Source organism: Lampetra fluviatilis, chromosome 56, assembly GCF_964198595.1.
Source record: "Lampetra fluviatilis chromosome 56, kcLamFluv1.1, whole genome shotgun sequence".
NCBI classification, from domain to species: Eukaryota; Metazoa; Chordata; class Hyperoartia; order Petromyzontiformes; family Petromyzontidae; genus Lampetra; species Lampetra fluviatilis.
In genome coordinates this window covers 7,058,579-7,082,707 of record NC_136330.1, presented here as the reverse complement: position 1 = coordinate 7,082,707, position 24,129 = coordinate 7,058,579, and the positions used below count along the sequence as shown (strand labels likewise).

The 24,129-nt window shown below is 51.7% G+C and overlaps 1 protein-coding gene across 1 annotated transcript in view; it reads left to right on the top strand.

Moving 5' to 3' along the window:
* The window catches only part of LOC144950131 (E3 ubiquitin-protein ligase rnf213-alpha-like), an 88,769-nt gene that overhangs the window by 58,773 nt on the left and 5,867 nt on the right, over nucleotides 1-24,129 (top strand). Inside the window, exons 35-47 of the mRNA XM_078880192.1 lie at nucleotides 2,241-2,336; nucleotides 4,570-4,797; nucleotides 6,233-6,326; nucleotides 9,403-9,437; nucleotides 10,724-10,824; nucleotides 13,097-13,250; nucleotides 13,882-14,056; nucleotides 14,338-14,426; nucleotides 15,258-15,488; nucleotides 16,603-16,738; nucleotides 19,272-19,355; nucleotides 19,888-20,068; nucleotides 22,849-23,050. Of these exons, the coding sequence (XP_078736318.1) occupies nucleotides 2,241-2,336; nucleotides 4,570-4,797; nucleotides 6,233-6,326; nucleotides 9,403-9,437; nucleotides 10,724-10,824; nucleotides 13,097-13,250; nucleotides 13,882-14,056; nucleotides 14,338-14,426; nucleotides 15,258-15,488; nucleotides 16,603-16,738; nucleotides 19,272-19,355; nucleotides 19,888-20,068; nucleotides 22,849-23,050 (1,806 nt within the window). The remainder of the gene's footprint in view (nucleotides 1-2,240; nucleotides 2,337-4,569; nucleotides 4,798-6,232; nucleotides 6,327-9,402; nucleotides 9,438-10,723; nucleotides 10,825-13,096; nucleotides 13,251-13,881; nucleotides 14,057-14,337; nucleotides 14,427-15,257; nucleotides 15,489-16,602; nucleotides 16,739-19,271; nucleotides 19,356-19,887; nucleotides 20,069-22,848; nucleotides 23,051-24,129) is intronic.

Sequence of the window (24,129 nt, the reverse complement as noted above, 5' to 3'; positions counted from 1 at the left end):
TTAGCCACCCGGCGCTCCGCTCGTTGTTGTGAGCGTCACTTTTCTCCCCTCCGTTGTTGTTGGAGGGCGACCTGCTCCAACTGCCAAGTAGCATCATTCACGAGCCTCCTCCACAGAGGCCGATCTTGACACCGGTGGTACCAGTCATCGGCAAGTCCACTCAGCTCCACATCCTCCTGTACCACATCACTCCATCTCGTCTCTAGCCCATTCCGCGCCCGTTTAGCCCCTTCGATCCGGCCAAACTAAAGCTGTTTAGGCATGTGGTGACTGGGCATGCTGGCTACATGACCCAGCCAACGCAGCCTTGCCTGCAGGCAGAGCTCCTCACACAATCCAGCCTGGTTAAACCCAGGATGGATCGTTGGCAGGCCAGCCTAAATGTTTCTAACCAGCGAGGATGTTCCATTAGGGGGGGTCCACGTTTCTCAAGCATAGAGAAGGGAGGGAATGACCATGGCCGAGAAGACCTGAAGATTTGTGCGGAGCGACAGACCAGGTAGCTTCCACACAGCATTACGCAACCGATGAAAAGATAATGCTGCTCGACTGATTTGGAGTGAGACCTCTGCTGTTAATCCGGAGCCGGTCATGAGCACACTGCCCAGGTATGGAAAACTCTCCACTCTCTCCACAACTGCCCCATCACCGATTGGGAGTTGTGTGGGTGGAGTGTCCGATGGTACAAAATTCCCAGCAAAGTGCTTAGTTTTGGTGGGGCTGATGGTAAGGCCCCACCTCTTAGTGTCACGCACCAGATTCAGTAGCAGCTCCTCCTCTGAGTGAGCAGCAATTACCAGATTATCGGCATACATTACATGGTTGAGCCATAGAGAGCCATCCCTTGACTGCACCCGGGCATCGATCAGCCTCCCATTGTATATGTACCAGATGGAGATTCCTCTGGTACAGCCATGGAAGGCTTCTCGAACTACGTGATCGAAATAGATGTTACATAATGTGGGCACCAGCTGACATCCCTGTCGCACCCCAAGTTGAACACGGAATGGCTCTGACTCCAGGCCACTTGGCTTTACCCGGGGTCTGCCCACCATCATGATGGTCCACAATGATTGTGAGCAAGATAGTGAGGGACCTGGAAAGCACAGAGAACAACCCAGAGCCCTGATTTGTCGATGGTATCATAGGCCTTGGCCAGGTCAATACAGAGAGATCTGGGTATTGTTAGAATTCCCTTCACCCATGCTGTAGCAAACGGCATCTTTGCAGGACTGAGCTGAAGAGGAGCTGCCCCCTAGTTGTTACAGTCTGTGCAGTCCCCCTTTTTAAAGAGGGGGGGCAAAAGGGCATCTTTCCAATCCTGCAAAACCCGTCCAGTGCTCCAGACATTTATAATGGTGTCATATAGGGCAGTCTGCACACAAACGCCAAACTCCCTTAGCCCGGCGATATTCCTGTGCTCATACTCTGGATCGCCTTCCGTCCTTCCTCAACAGATGGTACTTCAGGCAGCCACTCGCAGCGGGTGACTTCTTCCAATATTTGAGGAACCGCAGCCTCACGAGAGTCATCCCCACTTTGCCCCATGAGGGATTCCCCTTTCCCAAGACCTCACACAAATGCTCAGGAAATCTGCAAACCTGTTCCTGGAGGTCGAAGATTCGGCAGATTCCATCTCATCAGCAACCCGCGACCACCACCCATACTTGCAGCGCCGCACGGCCCTCCTATCCTCCAATCAAAGGTTGCAGTAAGCCTCCTCATTCTCCGACGTGGGATGCTACAGACGATGAGAGTGGGCCTGTCACTTTTTCTCAGCCAGCCTGAACACCTCCTCCACCAGCCAGGGTCTCTGGGGAGATTTGGACCGTGTACCCAAAGCAGCCATTGCAGTTGCATGAGCCACAGTCGTAAACCTTGCCAATTTCTCCTCGGCATCAGGAGGGGGGGGGGACAATCCCAACCCCAGCTGCAAGCGATGATTAAATTCTCCCTTGCGACTTTCGTCAGCTGGCTGAGACCAGGCCACTGTGGGTTTGAATTGGGTCCCAGCTGAACACCCACCACCGGAGTGGAAGTAATGGCAGGCGCATCTTACAGACAGCAAGCCGATGGTCTGAGTCGATCGAGAGGAAAGTTAATTTACTCGGATTGGAACTCAGGATCTCAGCAGCAGTGCCGGCTCAGCAGCGACCCCTGACCTCTGGAGCCAGCACGTGGCCTCCACGGCCGCCTCTGCCCCCCCCCCCTGACCCTACGATCCCCTTCCCTTCCGACAGGCGTCGGGTGCCCACAATGCCGAGCGGCAGGTGCTGCTGGTGCTGGCCGTGTACCGGGAGCTGACGTCCACCTCCCAGGAGCGAGTGGCCAATCAGGTGAGGAGCTGGGGGTGGGTGGGGGATGGAGTGTTGGGGGATGGAGTGTTGGGGGGTGGGGGCAGTTGCAGTGCTGGATGAAGCTAGTGCGAGGCCTGTAGCATATGTTGTAAAGGGGCCCTAAATAAAATAAAAACACGCGTAAAATAAAAACACGCACATGTTTTGCTTGCACAGTAAAATAATTGTATTTTTTCATTTGCTTTACAGCCAGATAAAACGACAAATCGCTAACCTTAAACACCCGGTCGTGCATAAAAGTTGAAGGCGGTATAGTACAATAGTAATAGAGCAAGTGCAGAATCGCTGAACCGGAATTTGTAGCTTGAAAGCGTTTAACGCGGGGCCCTTCAAAGTGCAGGGCCCATAGCTACTACATATGTAGCAAATTTTGCTACAAGGATCATCCGGCACTGGGCAGTTGGACCCGAGGGGGTCGCAGTCCTTCCAAAAAACGGCCAACAAGGCATTTAAATCTCTCACTCTTCAATCCAAGCCATGAGCTCGTGCTAATGGCTTGGATTGTTGTGTTGGTATGTTGTTTTTGCTGTTGTTTTGCTGTTTTGCTGTTTTGTTGTTGTGCTGTTGATTTGTTGTTGTGTTGTTGTTCTGCTGTTGTTGTCTCTTTTTTGTGTTGTTGTCGTTTTGTTGTAATTTTGTTGTTGGTTTGCTGCCTTGCCCGAGCTTGCATTTGGAATACACGTTTCTCACGTGATGTGCACTTCCACGCTCGTAGTCCAGGAGCTGGCAAACAAAATAACAAGAAGAGCCAAATTCGTTCAAACAAACCTCAATATTTCAATAATACGAGACGGTGGTCCTTGATAAGCGAAACGAAACTAAACTATCTTTATTTTACCAGCTAAGAACCCCCTGAGCTGGGTCGCTCTTTTCCAGAAGCGACCTGCCCATTGCAAATTATAACTCAACAAAGTGGCCGATATTGTTGTGATGTCATATAGGGAAGTCTGCACAAACTCCAAGCGTGTAAGAAAATCGTGTAAAATAGCAATACCATATTCACCTCCTTGCACCCCATCCCCAATCCTCCCTCTCGCATAGCCCGATTATCCTCGTGGCAAAAGTAGCTAAACATGCTACGGGCCCCGCACTTTCAAGGGCCCCGCGCTAAACGCTTTCAAGCTATCAATTCCGGTTCAGTGATTCTGCACTTGCTTTATTACTATAGTACTATACCACCTTCAACTTTTATGAACGACCAGGTGTTTAAGGTTAGCGATTTTGTCGAATTATCCGGCTGTATAGAAAATGAAAAAAACAATTACTTTACTATGCAAGTGTAGTGGTGATACGCGCTGGTAGTACGGATCGTGGGGTAGCGCGTGGTGATTGGCTGTGTGTTGGTGACGCGCGCTGACGGTGAGGGATCGTAGGTCAGCGCGGGGTCATGGGTTATGTTATGGTGATTGGCTGTGTGTTGGTGACGCGCGCTGACAGTGATGGATCGTGTGGCAGCACGTGGTGATTGATTATGTGCGCTGACACAAGAAGGGATCGTGTGGCAGTGCGTGATGATTGGTCGGCTAGGGTGGGTGCTCACATCGCGGTCCGCATAGGCTCCGTCTCCTTGGAGCGGAGGGCTATATAAGGCGGTGCGCGCGGGCGCTCGGGGAGAAGTTGGTGACCAGTGAAGACGGAAGACGGAGGAGGAAGAGATAGGGCCCTGAGACACCTAGTCCCGCTGTCCTTGTAAGGACCGGGGCCCTGTGTGGCTCAGAGGCGGGACCTTGGGACCCGGGGGCCGGACGTCCGTGTGAGGACCGGGCCGCGGGACCCAGTGGTCGTGATCCGTACCCAAGCTGGGGTGGGTCTAGAGGTTCCCCCGGATGCTACGGGGCTGGAATGCCCGTGTGTGTGTAGCCGGGTGGAACGGGTAGCGTGAGCTGTAGTAACCACCCGTGTCTGGTGGAACGTGTAGCGTGAGCTGTAGATACCACACGTGTCAGGTAGAACGTGTAGCGTGAGCTGTAGTGACAACACGTGTTATTGTGACAACCCAAGTGTGAATAAAGTGTGCTACCCGTCAAGTGGTCTCCCGCCGTAGTTTACTATACTACACAAGTATAAAATTAGTGTTTAAATATTTCTGTTTTTTTTTCCATAATTTAGGGCCCCTTAATAACATATTCTACAGGCCCTGCACTAGCTTAATCCGGCCCTGCTCTCTCGCCTCCGCCCCCCCCCCCAACCTGCCTCCGCCTCCGCCGCTCAGCTCCGAGAATTCTCCACCCACTGCCACCTCCTCCGAGCGTCCCCCCCGCTGCACGACCTGTGCCGGTCTCTGGTGCGGGACTCGTTCGCGGGGCCGCTGGCGGCGGCCGATCCCCGCCGCTCGCACCTGGAGACGTTGGCCCACCTGGACGCCGTGCTCCGGGCCAGGCCCGCGAGCCGCCTGCTGGCTCCGCTGCGCCGCCTCGCCAGAGACCCCCGTGCCTTGCAGGTGGCCCAGAATTGGACGAGCTGAGTCGAGTGGTTATTGTCCTCCCCTCCCCCTCCTCCCCCCTCCTCCTTCCTCCTGCTCCCCCTACTGCCTCCTCCTCTCTCCTCCTTCTCCTGCTCTTCCCATCCTCCTGCCTGCTCCCCTTCTCCTGCCCCCTCCTCCCCTCCTCCTCCCTCCTTCCCCCTCCTCCCACTTACCCTTCCTCCCTCCTCTTGCCTCCTTGTCCCTCCTCCCTTCTCCCTCCTCCTCCTCCTCCCCCCCTCCTCCAAGACACTGGTGTAACTACTAACTAACTTAATCCCCCAGGCACCCACTCGCTCACAACCAGAACACCATCATCACCAGACCGATGCTGCACCCACATCTCCTTCATGAATGGGACATTTAAAACACAGCCATAGTGGTTCCATTGTGGCCATACAACCCGAACTATGGACCGTTTAGTGAACCCACAGAAACTCGCAGAGACTCATAGAAGACCCATATAGATACAAAGACTCATAAAAGACCCATAGAGATACATAGAGACTCACAGCGATACATGAAAGACAAGCCGCTGTCGTGTGACTGTAGCCATACACAGAGACACATAGAGACCCATCGAGATACATAGAGACCCATAATGAACAAACCACAGCAGTGCGACTGTGGCCATGCATCTCACACTGTAGACCGCACAGTAAACCCATAGAGACCCACATGTAAACAGACTCACAGAGATACATAGAGACCCACAGAGATACATAGAAACGCATAGAGATACATAGAGACCCATCGATATACATAGAGACCCTTCGAGATACATAGAGGCCCCCCATAGAGATACATAGGGACCCCCCCATAGAGATATATACACCCATCGAGATACATAGGGACCCATCTAAATACAGAGACCCATCGAGATACATAGAGACCCTTCGAGATACATAGAAGCCCCCCATAGAGATACATACGGACCCCCCATAGAGATATATAGACCTATCGAGATACATAGACCCATAGAGATACATAGAGGCCCCCCATAGAGATACATAGGGACCCCCCATAGAGATACATACGGACCCCCCATAGAGATACATAGGGACCCCCCATAGAGATACATAGACCCATAGAGATACATAGGGACCCATCGAAATACAGAGACTCATCGAGATACATAGAGGCCCCCCATAGAGATACATAGGGACCCCCCATAGAGATACGTAGACCCATAGAGATACATAGGGACCCATCGAAATACAGAGACTCATCGAGATACATAGAGACTCGGAGACTCATAGAGACCCCCCACCCACCCTCCATGGCTCGCAACCGTTATCCCCGCGACACCCAAGCCAACCCTCGTCGCGTCGCGCGTTTGCGCTGCCCGAGCCCCCGACTGTAAACTCCCCCCCCCCTTGAGGCAAGGTCACGACTTTTGGGCCCCGCTCCACAGGACTCGCTTCTGGCCACGATGCCCGACGACATTCGGGACCAGGCCCGCAGCATGGAGCTCGGCAGCGGGAGCTTCGAGTTCACGCGGTGGTACGGTGAGTGAATCGCGCGCCAGCCTCGCCGTCGCCGCCGATCAACCGCCGATCAATTGCTGGCTACATGCTGCTGATGGGTCCCAATAAGGGCGAATCCGTAGTTGAAACTCTTTGGTTCTTTCGGTAAAGTCACGTAGGTAGAAAAAATTATAGATCACGACGTTTCGACCGCAACGCAAGCAATCGTCTTCAGGCAGAAAAAAGAGGAAGAGAGAGACTACATCGAAACTGACATGCAAATCGATGTAGTCTCTCTGTTCCTCTTTTTTTCTTGATCTATTATTATTTTCTACCCACGTGACTTTACCGAAAGAACCAAAGAGTATGGATTCCTGCAGTCACGAAAGCTTCAAATCAAGATTCATAGTTCGTCTGTCACTGCATCACCACCGCTGATGGTGTCCGTCGCTCGCAGTTGTTAACACATGGCGCAGCCAGCATACCTTGTTTATTTATCACTTTGTTTCATTTTTGGCCAGACCAGAAAACACAGCTATAATTTGAAATACAGCAACTTAATAATTGTTAATGAACACAGGATAAGAGATATCAATACTGGAAAAAGACATGCTTAGAATTGGTTTTACCTTTCTGACAATAAAACGGGAGGTGTTAAGATGTTCAAACGCCCATTACAACACGGAATGCGCACTCCGTTATAACGCAGAACGCACACTCTGTTATAATGCGTGACGCGCACGCCGTTAGGACGCGGATCGTGTGCTCCGTTATGACGCGGAACACAAGCACCGTTATAGCGCGGAACGCGCACTCCGTTATAACGCATCATTTGAGGACTCGCGCGTCAAACGGTGCGGCCCGTGCGTGCATCCACCGTGAGTCACCGTGTGCTCTCGGGGTGACTCGGCGCCGCGGAAAGTGAGACGCACCCCAAGCCTGACTCCGGTCTCAGTAACATTACACAAACCTAGGCTTTTGCGACCAATGTTAAACCATAATAGAGGGGGGGTTTTGGGGGGGTTAGATGGTTGTCGCCTGATGATGCTGGTTGTAATTACCACAGAAAACGTCATACGCTAATTGTAAATGTCACTGCGGGTTTACTCTCCCAACACACAGGTGCGCTGTGCTAGTACACTACACTATACACTACTATACACTACACTATACACTACTGTACACTACACTATACACTACACTATACACTACACTATACACTACACTATACACTACTATACACGACACTATACACTACACTATACACTACACTACACACTACACTATACACTACACTATACACGACACTATACACTACACTATACACTACACTATACACTACTATACACTACACTACTATACACTACACTACTATACACTACACTATACACTACTATACAATACACTACACTATACACTACTATACACTACACTATACACGACACTATACACTACACTATACACTACACTATACACTACTATACACTACACTACTATACACTACACTACTATACACTACACTATACACTACTATACAATACACTACACTATACACTACTATACACTACACTATACACTACACTATACACTACTATACACTACACTATACACTACACCAGAGGTGTGGACTCGAGTCATGTGACTTGGACTCGAGTCAGACTCGAGTCATGAATTTGATGACTTGCGACTCGACTTGGACTTGCATAACAATGACTTTGTCCCACCTCTGCACTACACTATACACTACTATACACTACACTATACACTACACTATACACTACACTATACACTACACTACTATACACTACACTACTATACACTACACTATACACTACTATACAATACACTACACTATACACTACTATACACTACACTATACACGACACTATACACTACACTATACACGACACTATACACTACTATACCACTACACTACACTATACACTAGTGCTGTACTAATAACGAATTGGCACGTTTTGTTTACCTGACAAACCCTTTCTAATTGGCTGTGTCAGGTGGTGGAGGGTTTTACGACACGTTTATATTTACGCAATCTATCCCCAAAATAACATCATTTATGGCTGACACAAACCTGGTCACGCGAACCCACAACAAGTGGCGGTGACATCACAACGGCGCTTGTGCCAGGCCAGGTGCACCTTGAAGTCACGTGAAATGTTGAAGGCTCGCTCCTGGCAGGAGATCAGGGAACAGGCCCAGGTGGTGCCATGGGTTGACCGACTGAGATGACTGGCAGATGCACCACCTGTGCTACCTGCTGTGCCAACTCGTTGCATTTTAGCCCCCTGGCACGTCGCTCGTTGTTGCGAGCGTCGCTTCTCTTGCCCTCTGCTTTTGTTGGAGGGCGACTGCCTCCAACTGCCCGGTAGCGTCCTTCACAGAGGCCGATCTTGACACCGTTAGTACCAATCATCGGCAGGTCCACTCGGCAACACATCCTCCTGTACCACATCACTCAATCTGTTCTCTGGCCTGTGTCGTGCCCGTTTAGCTCGCTCTATCCGGCCAAACAGAATCTGCTTGGGCAAGTGTTGGCCGGGCATGTGGGCTATGCGACCCAGCGAACGCAGCCTCGCCTCCCAGAGGAGCTCACTTATTGGAGTGTGTCCAGATCTTTCAAGGTTCTGTGAGCTCCTCACACAATACAGTCTGGTTAAACCCAGCATGGATCATTAGTCGGGTTTAACAGTGGCGCCATACTGCGTGATGATCGCCTTGTGCCACACAATTACAGCTGCCGCTGGAGGTGCCGCCCTCGGCTAGACCACACAGCAGCAGCAGCGACATCGGCCCCCTACTGTGAAACCACCACGGGCTGCCTCTGTGACCCAGCAGCAGCGGTGCCTACTACCAGCGTGACGATCACCTTGTGCCGCACGGGGCCAGCTGCCGCTGGGGGTGCCCCCCTAGGCTAGACCGCAGCAGCAGCAGCAACATCGCCACCCCTTCCTGCGTGCGTCTCGCGTGAAACGGCGGCGTTGTCCTCCCGTGCGACGATCGGAACGACACACAACGCCAGCAGCAACTGGACCCGATGGAATTGACGAGGATCCATAATTGATTTCTCAAACGTTGTTTGTTTTTTTTTGTTTCGCAGAATGTAAGAACGGGCACCCGTGTGTGGTGGGAGACGTGAGTTTTATCGGAGCAATAACATTACACGATAAATATGTCTACATATAAAGTGTGTCGAATATATAGATTTGTACAATTTATAAACAAATATACATTTTACAAATCTATATATATTCGCATTGTGTATATAGTATCTTCATTGTATATGCATTGTATCTATATTGTATATGTACATAATGTGTATATAGGTATATATATTGTGAATACATATGTTGTATACACAATACATATGTAGTAAGTACTCAGGAGGCTTGACGACGGGATCGGAGGCACACTTATTTATTAACACAACTTGTATACAGTTAACGAGTATACACAGGACCTAAGGGGTAACGTCCCCTTACTCGGCTAACAGGGAGACACGACATCTAAGCCCCGCTAACCTAAGCCCAAGTCCTCCACTAGGGAGCTAAGGGAGGCTACCTGTCCCAGCCCTGGTCAAGCTGGGATCCGGCACCCTGAGTCCCCAGACCTGCTCGTCAGTCTGGGCTCTCGGGGCCACGCCACCGGCTAGCCCTGGTCAGCCCTTACAAGGACAGCGAGCCAGGGAAGCTCCGGGGCCTATTCTAGCTGGTCTTCCGTCTTCGCTGGTTAAAGCTGATACTTCGACCTCGAGCCCTCCGGCTCACCACCTTTTATAGTACTCGGCCCCCCCGGGAGGGGCCCGTGGGGGATGCAGGTGCGGACGTCGGTGCGAGCACCTCCTATGTGTACGGCCCTAACCACGCCCCTTGTGTTTGTTGGCCATCCGCTCCCATACACAATTACACCTCTACACATATACGCAATATGTATAAACACATACATTGTGTATATACAAATTATATATAATGTGTATATGTGTATTTATAATTTATACATATAATGTATACACAATGTACATATATACACACAATGTATATACAATGTATTTTTAGATGTTTACATTGTGTGTATATATATATACCATGCATATATTGTGTTTACATATTTGTTGCAAGTGAACTGCCAGATGTGTGTGGGCAGGAACCGGTTTTGACATTCAGTTTCTCATCATGAGCAGTGTCCGGCGTTGCTTGAAACCACAATTCTTGTGCAACTGCCAGATGTTTTCTAGGCAAGCGTCGGTTTTCACCGTTCAGGGTCTCATCAGCAGTGTCAGGCATTGCTTGAAACCAATGCCGGCAAGGGCCGGTTCTCGACGTCCAGCGTCTCATCGGCACTGTCGACGCTGTAACAGCCACTGCCGTAGCTAACCCCGCCGCCTCTGTCCCCACCGTGCCGGGCACCCGGATCCCAATCAGTGCGGGGCGCCCATGCAGACGGCGCGGTGCATCGAGTGCGGCGTGGCGGTCGGCGGAGTGGATCACAGGCCCGTCGCCGGATTCACCGCCGTCCTGCCCGGGTGAAATCCACAGCCACCCACGACGACCCTCTCCCACCCACTCCCACACCCACCCACGCCCACACCCACCCACACCCAACCCACGGCGGCACCACAACCACACTGGGCAGAGATGATCTCCCAAGCGAAATGCTGAGGGAGGGTGGCGTTTGTGCACAGACTGCCCTACATGACATCATAACAACAGTCTGGACCACTGGACGGATTCTGCAAGATTGGAAGGATGTCCTGGTGGTCCCCCTCTTTAAGAAGGGGGACCGCACGGACTGTAACAACTACAGGGGCATCTCACTCCTCAGTGTGCCGGGCAAGGTCCTGGCAAGGATTATTCAACATCGCCTTGCTAGGCACGCTGAGGAGAGGCTTGCAGAGCCCCAATGCAGTTTCAGGAAAGGGCGGTCCTGTACAGATGCCATATTTTCTGTCCGTCTGCTACAGCAGAGGTGTAGGGAATTCCGACAAGACCTGCATCTCTGCTTTATTGACCTGGTCAAGGCCTGTGATACCATCACTAGGCCTGGGCTCTGAGTTCTTCTTTATTCTTTCGGAGTTCCTGACTCTCTGCTCACAATGATAATGGTGGGCAGGCCCAGGTAAATATGCGAGTTGGAGCCATTGCCTGTTCATATTGGAGTGAGACAGGGATGCCCTCTGGCTCCCACATTATTTTACATCTATTTCCACCACGTAGTTCGTGAAGCCTTCCATGGCTGTACTGGAGATGTAGTGGGTTCGAATTAGATGCACACACAGCTTGGAGGCAACACTTTATTAGAATGGTAAGTAAAATAACACTGTACATAAGGTGACCACCTTCCTCAACTCACTAACACTCTGAAACACTACACACCGTGACCCAGGCAGGCAACGGGCTGCCTGGTCACGGACGATAACCCGGTGACTTGAGGACCGATGATGGCGTCTTTACCTCGGGTTTGAACAGCCCCGCTCTGCGTTCACACCCCGCTTATAACCGCTCCGGCGTGGCCGTCTATGGGTGTCTATGAGTCTCTATGTGTCTATGAGTGTCTATGTGTCTCTATGAGTCTCTATGTGTCTCAATGAGTATCTGTGAGTCTCTGAGTCTCTATGATTGTCTATGAGTCTCTATGAGTGTCTATGAGTCGCTATGTGTCTCTATGAGTCTCTATGTGTCTATATGAGTGTCTATGAGTCTCTATGAGTGTCTATGAGTCTCTATGAGTGTCTATGAGTCTCTATGTGTCTATATGAGTTTCTATGAGTGTCTATATGAGTGTCTACGAGTCTCTATGTGTCTCTATGAGTGTCTATGAGTCTCTATGTGTCTCTGAGTGTCTATGAGTCTCTATCAGTTTCTATGTGTCTCTATGAGTCTCTATGAGTGTCTATGAGTGTCTATGAGTCTCTATGAGTCTCTATGAGTGTCTATGAGTCTCTATGTGTCTCTATGAGTGTATATGAGTGTCTATGAGTGTCTATGAGTGTCTATGAGTCTCTATGAGTGTCTATGTGTGTCTATGAGTCTCTATGAGTCTCTATGAGTCTCTATGAGTCTCTATGAGTGTCTATGAGTGACCCCCCAGGCTCCCCCCTGGGGCCTCTAGCCCTCGTACGGGCCGACACAGTAGTGACGTCCTATGTCACTAGAAAGATACAATGGGAGGCTGATCGATGCCCGGGTGCGGTCGAGGGATGCCTCCCTTATTTCTCAACCATGTTATGTATGCCGATGATCTGGTAATTGCTGCTAACTCAGAGGAGGAGTTGGAGGTGCCATTAAGATGTGGGGCTTTACCATCAGCCCCACCAAAACTAAGCACGTACCTGGTTATTGTGTGCCTTCAAACATGCTGATGATATGGATTTTGATGTTGTTGATGTTGATGTTGATAGGGATGGGCATGGTGATTTTGTTGATGGTGATGTTGTTGATGGCTTTGATGATGTTGAAAGTAATATTGATGATGGTGTCGCGGATGTTAAATGTGGTGGTGATGGCGATGTTGCTGGTGATGATGCTTATGATGTTACTGGTGATGATGTTGGTATTGTTGTTGTTGATGGCGATGTTGATGGTGTTAATGACGATAGTGATAGTGATATTTATGTTAATGATATTGATATTAATGATGATAATGGTGGTGATAGTGATGTTGCTGGTGATGATGTTGATGGTGTTGATGATGATGTTGATTGTGTTTAATGACGATGTTAATAATGATGTTGATAGTCACATTAATGTTAATGATATTGATGATTAATGATGATGATGATGTTGTTGTTGATGTAGTAAGGAGCACACCAGGAGGGGTCACGTGCTAGGAGATCCGTCGCGCCGGGACTCGGGCCTCACATCCGACCGAGGTGTCCCCGCGCTCGCGTTTGGGGTTCTGCGAGCGCTCACCCACGCCGCCATGCTGCTCGGCTACATCTCCGACCCCAAGGTGACCCGGGTTCGACTCCCGCTCACGGCCGCCAGCAACTCCGGTGGCGATTGTCCGGACCGGCCTTGGGCCTCGTCTAGGTCGACTCAGACTCAAATGAATGCACCCGGTGCGGGAAATGAACGTCAGCACCGGGAAGACAAAGGCGGCCGGGCGTGGTGCTTGCGACCCACCCCTACGTGTGCCGTTGCAGGTCTTTATAGGTGCTACTCGCTAACAGCACTTGTCTCAACGGTCTATTAAGGCTATCCGGGGAATGTTTGTATTGTATTTGGGGGAGCGGTGGTGCGTCAGTTAGCACCCTGCGCTGCACTATGAACCCCGGGCACCCAGGTTCGATTCCTGCTCACGGCCACCACCAACACCAAATGACTATTATCTGAACCGGTCCTGGATCTCGTCTACATCGACTCAGCCTCAAATGAGTACCCGGTGCGGTGAGTAGCAAACATCGCCACTGGGGAGACAAAGGCGGTCGGGGGCGTGCTGCTGGCCACCCCACCCACCTCATCGTGTGTTCCACTGTGCTGTGCCTTCATAGCTCGCTGCTCGCTACCAACAGCACTTGGCCCCTCTGGCCCGTGAAGGCTACGCTGTGGGATCGGGTAACTTTGTCTTTGTCTCTGCGCAGGGCACCGCCGGCCTCATCGATCCCCGCGTGGGCGACGCGGCGGCCTTCCTGCTGCGCCACCTGGAGCAGGACCTGCAGCAGCTGTCGTCGGCGCTGGGCCGCAGCACCGACGACGCCCTGCTCCTCGTTCACCTGGCGACGGCTCGACTACTGCACCTGGAGCCCGGCGGCAGCGGTGGGCTGGGGCCTCTGTGGGGATAGTAGATGGGCTGGGTGTTGTGTGGTGTTAGTGGATGGGCTGGGTGTTCTGTGGGGTGAATGGACGGGCTGGGTGTTCTGTGGGGTGAGTGGACGGGCTGGGTGTACCGTGAGCTAGTCAATAGTCTTACTCAAATTTGCAGTGTCTTCTATAATGCTGGGCTAGGTAACCGCTATCATAGCCACGTGCACCCCATTCCCCCTGTCGACTCCCACTCCTTGCTCACCCCCCCCCCCCCCAACATTCCTACTTCTCAGACGAAAACGACGGGAAGCTGACGAGCCGCCAGCAGCGGGCGGACTGGGAGAGCGATTTCACGCGCCAGGCTCTGAGTCCGCTGCTCAAGGCGAGTTCCCCTCATTCACACCCCCCCCCCGCCCCCCACAATCGAGCCGGGCCTGTGCCCAGGGCGTGCGGCCACTTCCATAGTGGCAGCGGCTTCTGGCTCGGCGCTTTCTAATGCACTTCCGCGGCCGTCTGGAACGTTCTTCCATTCCGATATCTTGAAGCCACCTGGAGCCTCGTGCTTTTAAATCAACAAAACTAATTTCTTTAGAATTGCTTGTTGTCGTGTTTAGTTCGTGGTCATTCCCCCGCGCCTCCGATTAGCACGGTTGGTTATGTACGGTGCGAAAGAAGTTCAACATACATACAGACATACGTACGTAATGATTTGGCCAAATCTGTCTCCGAAGTGCCGCCAGATGTTTCGGAGTAATCTTCCGGGAAAACTCAGAATCATTGGAAAATTCAGAATCATCTTTTTTATATCATCTTTCCTCCATTCCAAAGAAGCGCGCTCATGATCATCTTCTTGAAGGCAGTGGCTTCTGGATATCGGCGCAGCAGGGGTTGAGATGTTAACTACCTCGCCTGGTGTGCAGGAGGTCGTGGGTTCAATACTGACCCTGATGCTTGCTGCTGTATATTTGAAGTTTGTGTCCCTCCCTCTCTTTCATCATCATCACGGTGGCTAGGAGATGTGAACTACTTTGGCCGCTGCTCCACCTGGCTGAACTGTCATTTGTGGCCCAGGTCTCCCTCCGTGAGTTGGCCTCACCTGGCAAAAATGAAAATTAGTTCGTTAATAGCGAGCAATAGACATTACTTCCTGTGACCTCGTGGTCTTCTTTGCCCGCCTCTCCCCTCCTCCCCCACCCCCCTCTCCATCCACCAGGACCTGGAGCAGAACCTCGAGGACCTGCGTCGGCGCGTCAGCGATGACCGGCGCGGCCCGCTCATGCGGATGTTGTACGGCGACCCCATGCAGCAGCAGCAGCAGCAGCAGCAGCAGCAGGATGAACTGTGGCGCTACCATCCCCGTGTCTCCGCTCAGCATCTCTCCTCGCTGCTGGAGCAGCAGGAGCTGCAGCAGGAGCTGCCGGTGCTCACGCTCTTCCTCGCCCAGGTGAGCGACCGCTCTCGCCCGTCGCTCGGCATTTCCGTCTTCGTTTTCCACCACGGACGCAGAACCGCGAGCCTGCGAGTCGGTATGTAGAGGCGACGAGGCTCCGAGTGCGAGTTCGTCGGTCTCTCCGCGAGTCTTTGTGGGTACAGGGGTCCCTATGGGAGTCTATGGTCTCTCCGCTAGTCTGTGTCTTTGTGGGTACTGGGGTCCCAATGGGAGTCTGGTCTCTCCGCTAGTCTGTGTCTTTGTGGGTACAGGGGTCCCTATGGGAGTCTATGGTCTCTCCGCTAGTCTCTGTCTTTGTGGGTACTGGGGTCCCAATGGGAGTCTGGTCTCTCCGCTAGTCTGTGTCTTTGTGGGTACAGGGGTCCCTATGGGAGTCTGGTCTCTCCGCTAGTCTCTGTCTTTGTGGGTACAGGGGTCCCAATGGGAGTCTGGTCTCTCCGCTAGTCTGTGTCTTTGTGGGTACAGGGGTCCCTATGGGAGTCTATGGGTCTCTACGCTAGTCTATGTCTTTGTGGGTACTGGGGTCCCTATGGGAGTCTATGGGTCTCTCCGCTAGTCTGTGTCTTTGTGGTACAGGGGTCTCTATGGGAGTCTATGGGTCTCTCCGCTAGTCTGTGTCTTTGTGTGAGTACAGGGGTCCCTATGGGAGTCTATGGTCTCTCTGCTAGTCTGTGTCTTTGTGGCTACAGGGGTTCCTATGGGAGTCTATGGGTCTCTCCGCTAGTCTGTGTCTTTGTGGGTACAGGGGTCCCTATGGGAGTCTATGGGTCTCTCCGCTAGTCTGTGTCTTTGTGGGTACTGGGGTCCCTATGGGAGTCTACGGGTCCCTATCCGTGGTGGAGATTAATCCACACTTTGTATGTATGTTTGTTGAACTTCTTTCGAACCGTTCGTAGCCAACCGGAGGTGCGGGGGAAGGACGACCAACTAAATACCAAATAATCAATCTCTAAAGATGATGACTTTTCCGAATGTAGATAATCTATAAGTGCACAGCACAGCTTCCCAGTGCCTTCGTAACATCGGAAAGGAACCAAAGAGGCGCCCTACGGCGCGCCTGCCCCCCCACCCCTTCGCTCACGCCTCCCGCCCCCCGCTGCCACCCCAGGAGCGCCAGCTGCGCCTGGTCCGTCACCTGCCGGCGCTGGTTTCTCTGGCTCGCGAGCTCGTGAGCCGCTTCTGTTTCGCGGATCGCGAGAGCAACCTCGGGTCCATCCGCCGCTACCTCTCCGCCGTGTGCCCAGGTAACGTGGCCCCCGTCGCGACGCTCGCTCCGCTTTCGGTGCCACCTTTGGCGACCTTCGACCCCCCCACCACCCCCGAGACCTTCCTGGATGGTCAAACGCACCTCCCCCCCCCACTGTCCCCTCGTCCCTTCCGGCTGCCCATCACCGCCCTTTTATGACAAGCGAAGCGTGACGAGGCCTCATCCAGCAGTGGATCGACACGGGCCGTAACGACGATGGCTTTACTTTTTTGTTGTCTATTTCTTTTTTTGTTTGTTTTACTTAAAAAAGAAATTATATCTATGAGGACCACTTTTTGCCGGTATCAAGGCGATGCAAAAAAAAAACAATCTGGCGAGATCAACAGGAGGGGTGTTAAGATATTCAAACAACAAGTGGGCACCCGTTAGCACAAGGCATCGAGTCTGCAGTAGCCATGGTCTCGGTAAAACATGCAAACCTATGCTCTCACATTGTCGATGCATCGTCCTTGACCCTCATTCGCTTGCGCCGGAAACACGTGTTTTTATAACAGTGGCTTCCTCGCCGAACTAATCACGCTTTGATATTTGCATTTGCCCTTGTACTGCTCGCCTATTGGCAGTTGTCCTCCGGTATAACACCGGTGCAGAGACAAGACCATAGAGGAAGCTGTGGGCTCTGGTGCAGGCCAATCGGTACTAATGCGTAACATTATTATTGCAGCACGGTTTTGTTGGCACGTATTTCCACGAGCATGATGTGCGGTTAAAGCGATGATGCCCTTGTAGTTATAACGGGCGTCTATTTGGTGCTGGGGCATCTTAACACCTCCCGTATAATTACAGGCAGTCCCCGGGTTATGTAAGGGTTTAGGTTCCAGCGAATTTCCGTATGTAGGAAACTGAACAATTTACCCCCCTCCCCCCCCGACCCAAGATCAACGATACAATCCCATCGCCGGAAATAGTCGTGAATGACGAGGGAATTCATTGTTAGATGAGGAAAAAATTAACCCGTCAAAACTAAGTTTTTCACTATAAATCCTTTATATGCGTGGCATCGGTTTTATTTTATTATTCATTTCTGTTTTTCTTGACTAAGAGTTTCATTTTTATCACATTGGTATTTTAAATTTAATATGAAAAAAAGATTTTCCTAAAAAGTGGAAAATTTTGGAATGTTTTTTTCACGAAAATAAATTGTCACGCACAACGAGTCTTTGTGCAAAATGTCAGCTCGATTGGATCACGGGAAGTGGGTTAAAAAACGACCGAAAGATTTGCATGGTCGTAAGCGCGCAAGCAAGTGAACTTAATATAAAGGATGTAAAAAGGGGAGGAGACGACTGGCCTTGTTAGATCATCAAAGGCGGGGCTGCAGTTCCCTCTGCAGTCCTGCAGAGGGAGCTGCAGCCGTGCCTTACCGCCTCGCTCCGCAGTACAGTAAAACTTTGGATTGCGGGTAACTTGGTCTGCGAGTGTTTTGCAAGACGAGCAAAAATTGTAAATAAATCTTAATTTGATAAACGAGCGAGGTCTTGCAATACGAGTAGCATGTGCATACGCTTTGTCTGCCGAGCGTCACGTGATCACAACTGATATACGAGTGCTTTGATATACGAGTGCTTTGAATTACAAACACGTTTCCGGAGCGAATTATGCTCGCAATCCAAGGTTTTATAGTATTCTTCCACAACCTCGCCGCGCCACACTGCTTCCTTGGCGACAGACTCTAGCTCTATATTATTATACACTACACTATACTCTACTACACTATACACTACTATACACTACACTACTATATACTAGACTACTATACACGACACTATACACTACACTACTATACACAGACTCTAGCTGTTCCTGGGGAATTCCTAGGCGTTCCCAGGCCAGCCGAGCGACATCGTCCTGCAAGCAGCGTGTCCTGGCCCGGCCCCGGGTTCTTCGCTCAGTGGGGCCGTGCTGCCTGGTAGACTTCCAGGGGGAGTCTACTGGCGGGGGGGGGGGGGCATCCTTAGCAGGTGCCTGAACCACCTCAACATGGGGCGGGGGGGGGGACCTCGCCCGGCATCTCGATTTCTCAGAATTTGAATCTGTATTTTTCCTGGAGGAGGAATGCAATGAGGGAGCCATTGAAACGCCCTTTCACAGACGTCCAGTTACACGAAACAACTCGCTCGCCGTGGCTATGCTCCGGCTCGATGACTTTTAAAAGCATCAGTTCAGCCGTCACGCCGACCGAGAACACTACTCTCATGTGGCGGGGCGGGTGGGGAGACTGCTGCCCACTGCTGTGTGTGAAGAAGAAGAAGGAGGAGGGGGAGGAGGCGGTAGCTCTGTGATATCCGCTTCCGCGAGCCGTGCTCCAATCGTGAAGGGGTGCCCTGCCCTGCCCTGCGAGATTTCCAAATGGCTTCTTTGTGTGGTCACGTGACACCGATAGCAGTCGTGGGTATAATTGGGATAAGTGACAGTGTTCGTCTCTGTCTCCCGTGTGTCTCCCCGTGTCTCTCTGCACCTCTGTGTCTCTGTGTCTCCATATGTGTCCCCGTGTGGTCCCACCATTGCAGGCGCCGTGCAGCACGATCTCTATGCCAAGGCGGAGCTGTTCGTGAGCGTGTGGAACCAGCTGAGGACGGCCATCAGGGATGAGAGTAAGAGCAGCGCGCTCGCTCGCTCACCAGAACACCGAGCGCTGGTTTGAAACCATCAGGCTTACCTTGCCGACTATCCATCCCGGGTTTAACCAGGCTGGATTAGAGTGTGAGGAGCTCACAAATCCTTGAAAGATCTGTACACGGTCCCCATTAATTATTGTTGAGCTCCTTCGGCAGGCGAGGCTGTGTCGGCCGGGTCACGCAGCCCGAATGCCCAGCCACACGGCATGCTGCCCAAGCAGCTTCTGTTGGACCGGATAGAGGAGGCTGGAGAGGAGATGGACTTACGTGGAGCTGAGTGTACTGATACCAGCGGCGTCGAGATCGGCCGCTATGAAGGAGGCCCGTGAAGGACGCTACTGGGTAGTTGGGAGGCAGTCGCCCTCCAGCGACGGCGGAGGAGCGACGCTTACGACAACGAGCGAAGCAGCTAAATCGCAGCAAAGTTGTCACAGTGTCTCAGCAGGAGTCTGGCCCCCCCCCCGCCCCGCAGCACGCGTAATTTCCCCGTGCCCTACGTGCCTTCCAGACGAGCTGGGCGTCCCCGCGTCGCTGCTGGAGGAGGACTTGAGCGTGGAGAGCGACGCGCTCGTGCTGCTGCCTCGTCGCACGGGGCCCGGCCTCGTCGCCACCGCCCTCCTGTCGCGCCTCGTCGCCCTGCACAACCGCGTGGTGGCGGCCAGCGAGACCTCCGACGCTCACGACGTCCCGTGCGTTCCTCTCCGCTCTCTGTGCCCAGTGCCCCGTCGCCTCTGCCCCTATTTGGCCAGTAGCCCGTTTCGTTTGCTTCGGTGGTGGCGGTGGCTACGCTGGCTGCTGCACGCGGCTGCCTGTAGTGAACCCCAACCCGCGCTGTGGAGGCAGCAGCGAGGGTTGACAGATCACGCACAGATGTTGAGAAACTCCCTTCCTCCCCATCGGTGGGCATCGAGGCGCTGGGGTTGGTGATCGGTCCGCGACCGCGTCGCTGTTCATTCTAGAATTTTCCCCATCCTCCATCTGTTGTCCATATGGTTTCAAATGCACTTGCCCTAAGAGTCCGGGTGAAGGCTACCCAGGGGACCTTTGTCTTTTAGTGCCACGGTGCCGAGTAAAGCTAAGAAACTGATTTTAAAAGGGGCGACTCGGTCGGCAGATATTCATCACGGTGGCTAGGAGATGTTAACTCCCTCGCCTTGTATACAGGAGGTCGTGGGTTCCATCCCGACCCTGACTGTATATTTGGAGTTTGCGTGTCTCTCTCCCCGTGGTCGTGTGGATTTCTCTGCAGGTCCCCACGGTTTTTGCCTCGACATTTTGAAGCCTGCGTTTAGGGTCTTTGGCTGCTCTACGATTCCACGTGATGATGATAAGCCACGTCGTTGAGCTCTCGTTTGTGGTCGCCAGGTCGCTTCTTGAAAAGAGCCATAGAACTCAGTGGGGCCTTACCTGGTTAATACAGTTAAGTTTAACATTGGCCTGGTAAAGCCGCTAGGCCAAATGATTCATTGACATGTTGATGTTTTTGTGCGGAGACACAGAGCTCTGCTCTGTTTCTTCATGCATCGTGCAACCGGAATTGTCTTCTTGCACGTGGTCACATATCCCACATGCTTGCACATTCACCTCGAGCTCGGTCCCTGTTGCACTGCAGCATTATGGGTAAAGAGCAGGCATAACTAGAAATCCAAATTGAGCGATGGTGGTTGAACAGTGTGGTGGTGGTGGTGGTGGTGGTTGAACAGTGTGGTGGTGGTGATTGAACACTGTGGTGGTGGTGGTGGTTGAACAGTGTGGTGGTGGTGATTGAACACTGTGGAGGTGGTGGTAGTGATGGTGGTGGTTGAACAGTGTGGTGGTTGAACACTTTGGTGGTGGTGGTGGTGGTGGTGGTTGAACACTGTGGTGGTGGTTGAACAGTGTGGTGGTGGTGGTTGAACACAGTGTGGTGGTGGTGGTGGTGGTTGAACACAGTGTGGTGGTGGTGATTGAACACTGTGGAGGTGGTGGCAGTGATGGTGGTGGTTGAACAGTGTGGTGGTGGTGGTTGAACAGTGTGGTGGTGGTGGTTGACCACAGTGTGGTGGTGGTGATTGAACACTGTGGAGGTGGTGGCAGTGATGGTGGTGGTTGAACAGTGTGGTGGTGGTTGAACAGTGTGGTGGTAGTGGTTGAACACAGTGTGGTGGTGGTGATTGAACACAGTGTGGTGGTGGTGGTAGTTGTTGAACAGTGTGTGGTGCTGCTGGTGGTGGTGGGGGTTGTTGAACACAGTGTGGTGGTGGTGGTGGTTGAACACAGTATGGTGGTGGTGGTAGTGGTGGTGGTTGAACACAGTGTGGTGGTGGTGGTAGTTGTTGAACACAGTGTGGTGGTGGTAGTTGTTGAACAGTGTGTGGTGCTGGTGGTGGTGGTGGTGGTAGTTGTTGAACACAGTGTAGTGGATGACGTCAAATAGTCAGTGTTCCGGTAGAGAGGCCTCAGCACGAGTGGAGGAATCATCGAGTGAAGTTCATGGGAACACGCGGGGCTTAATTTCTAGCTGAAATTTGTATGGAATGCTGCTCGGCTGCCTTGGAGTAGGGATTATCGGCATAAGGCACTACCACTAGAGTACCCAGTATTCCTACCCGTAACAACATATATTCTACCCGACATTCCGTTGCCAAGGGAATTCCCGGAATAGTCTTCTCGGCTGAAATTAAACACGGGGAACCACAACCATGGCAGTGGCAACAGAAGATCGACAAGGAGGCAACTGGCCATATGCCTGCGTACGCTATAATGGGAGAATCATCATCATTGGACCTCCTTTGCCAGTACCAAAATATGAGATTAGGGGTTTTTCCCCTTTTTTATCTGGCAACAAAACTGAAACCTTTTTACGAGGAATCACGTCTGCATTATCCACAATACTTGTGGTCAAAATGCAAACAAAAAACACACCCTGATAACACTGGTCAACATACTTTTTCTGGCATAAGGTTTTCCAACGGTTTTAAGGTAATTTTGGGGTGCCGATTCCAAATCTGGCATCAGTTTTTGTCTATCACATCAGGTTTTTGAGATATCAAATATTGCATTTTCAATAAAAACTGCAGAAGAAAAACATTAAATAAATGTGGATATCTACATAAAATGATATTATAAACACACTATCCTAAAAATACAGCACCATATTTTAACACTAAAGCAGTCACTGACTCGCAACAACTTGCCATCATAAGAGTTAATTTCGGGTAAAATTAATTAAAATGGGGTATGCCGATAGCATAAAAATGAGATGTGATAGAGCAAATCTGAGATCAGATTTGGAATCAGCACCCTGAAATTAGTCTAAAACAGCTGCAAAATTCCAGGCCAAATTTTTTAATTTTTTTGACCGGTGGAATATATGCATTGTCCTTGAAATTGATTGGTCAACACCAGAGACGGCTTTCTTTTGAGCCTCGTCTCAATTGGTGCTGAATCCTCGTCTCGCCGTCGTCACGTCCTCTGTGCCCGCCTCCAGGCTGCCGGTGCCGGTGAGCGCCGTGTGCGAGCCCTACGTCGTGTCGTACGACGCCGACCAGGAGCTTCTGCCGCTGCTGGCGTCGGCACGGGGCTACGCGGCGGCGGAGCCGGCGGCTGCCGCCGACAACCTCCACCTGCACGGCCTGCAGCGGCAGATCGTCCACCGCTTCATCCGTGGACGCCCGCGTATCGATGTGACGGTGAGAGCGCGGTGTGCCGGCGTTCCATGATAGTGTCCCCTCGGGCTGACAGTAACCATAGCTTCTTCCCATCGTACTTCACAATTACATCTGTTATTTATATGTCTGCCCTAAGAGGGATTCTGTCCATGAACTAGAAGTCCACCATGCTACGGCCAGCAAAAAACAGCACCATTAATGTTGTGTAGCCGACTCTTCTCACCAACACACGGAGACAGGTGAGGGTTTTCTTTTATTCTACTTTCTCTGCCACAGCTCCCTCCATCATCCACATCCCTCCCTCCTCATCCACAGCTCTCTCCTTCATCCACAGCTCTCTCCTTCATCCACAGCTCTCTCATTTATCCACAGCTCCCTCCTTAATCCACAGCTCTATGCTTCCTCGACAGCTCCCTCATTCATCCACAGCTCTCTCCTTCATCCACAGTTCTCTCCTTCATCCACAGCTCTCTCCTTCATCCACAGCTCTCTCCTTCATCCACAGCTCTCTCCTTCATCCACAGCTCTCTCCTTCATCCAAAGCTCTCTCCTTCATCCACAGCTCTCTCCTTCATCCACAGCTCTCTCCATCATCCACAGCTCTCTCCTTAATCCACAGCTCCCTCCTCCATCCACAGCTCTATGCTTCCTCGACAGCTCCCTCATTCATCCACAGCTCTCTCCTTCATCCACAGCTCTCTCCTTCATCCACAGCTCTCTCCTTCATCCACAGCTCTCTCCTTCATTCACTGCTCTCTCCTTCATCCACAGCTCTCCCTCCTTCATCCACAGCTCTCTCCTTAATCCACAGCTCCCTCCTTCATCCACAGCTCTCTTTTTCATCGAGTGTCCTCGATGTAAAGTATGTTCTGCAACTGCCGACAATTATGTTTGTGAGTATTAAAGATGTATGTTCTTTTAGTCTTATGCTAATATTTTTTCCTGTTTTGGCCAACATAGCATTGGCCACAGGAGCAACTAATCCGGTGCGCACCTTCTATTGATAGCTTTGGTAATTCATCTTTAGTACCGGCTATTACAACAATGGAGAGTGGAGAAGCGATGTTCAGGACAACGAGTGGAGTACCGGGTGGATAAAA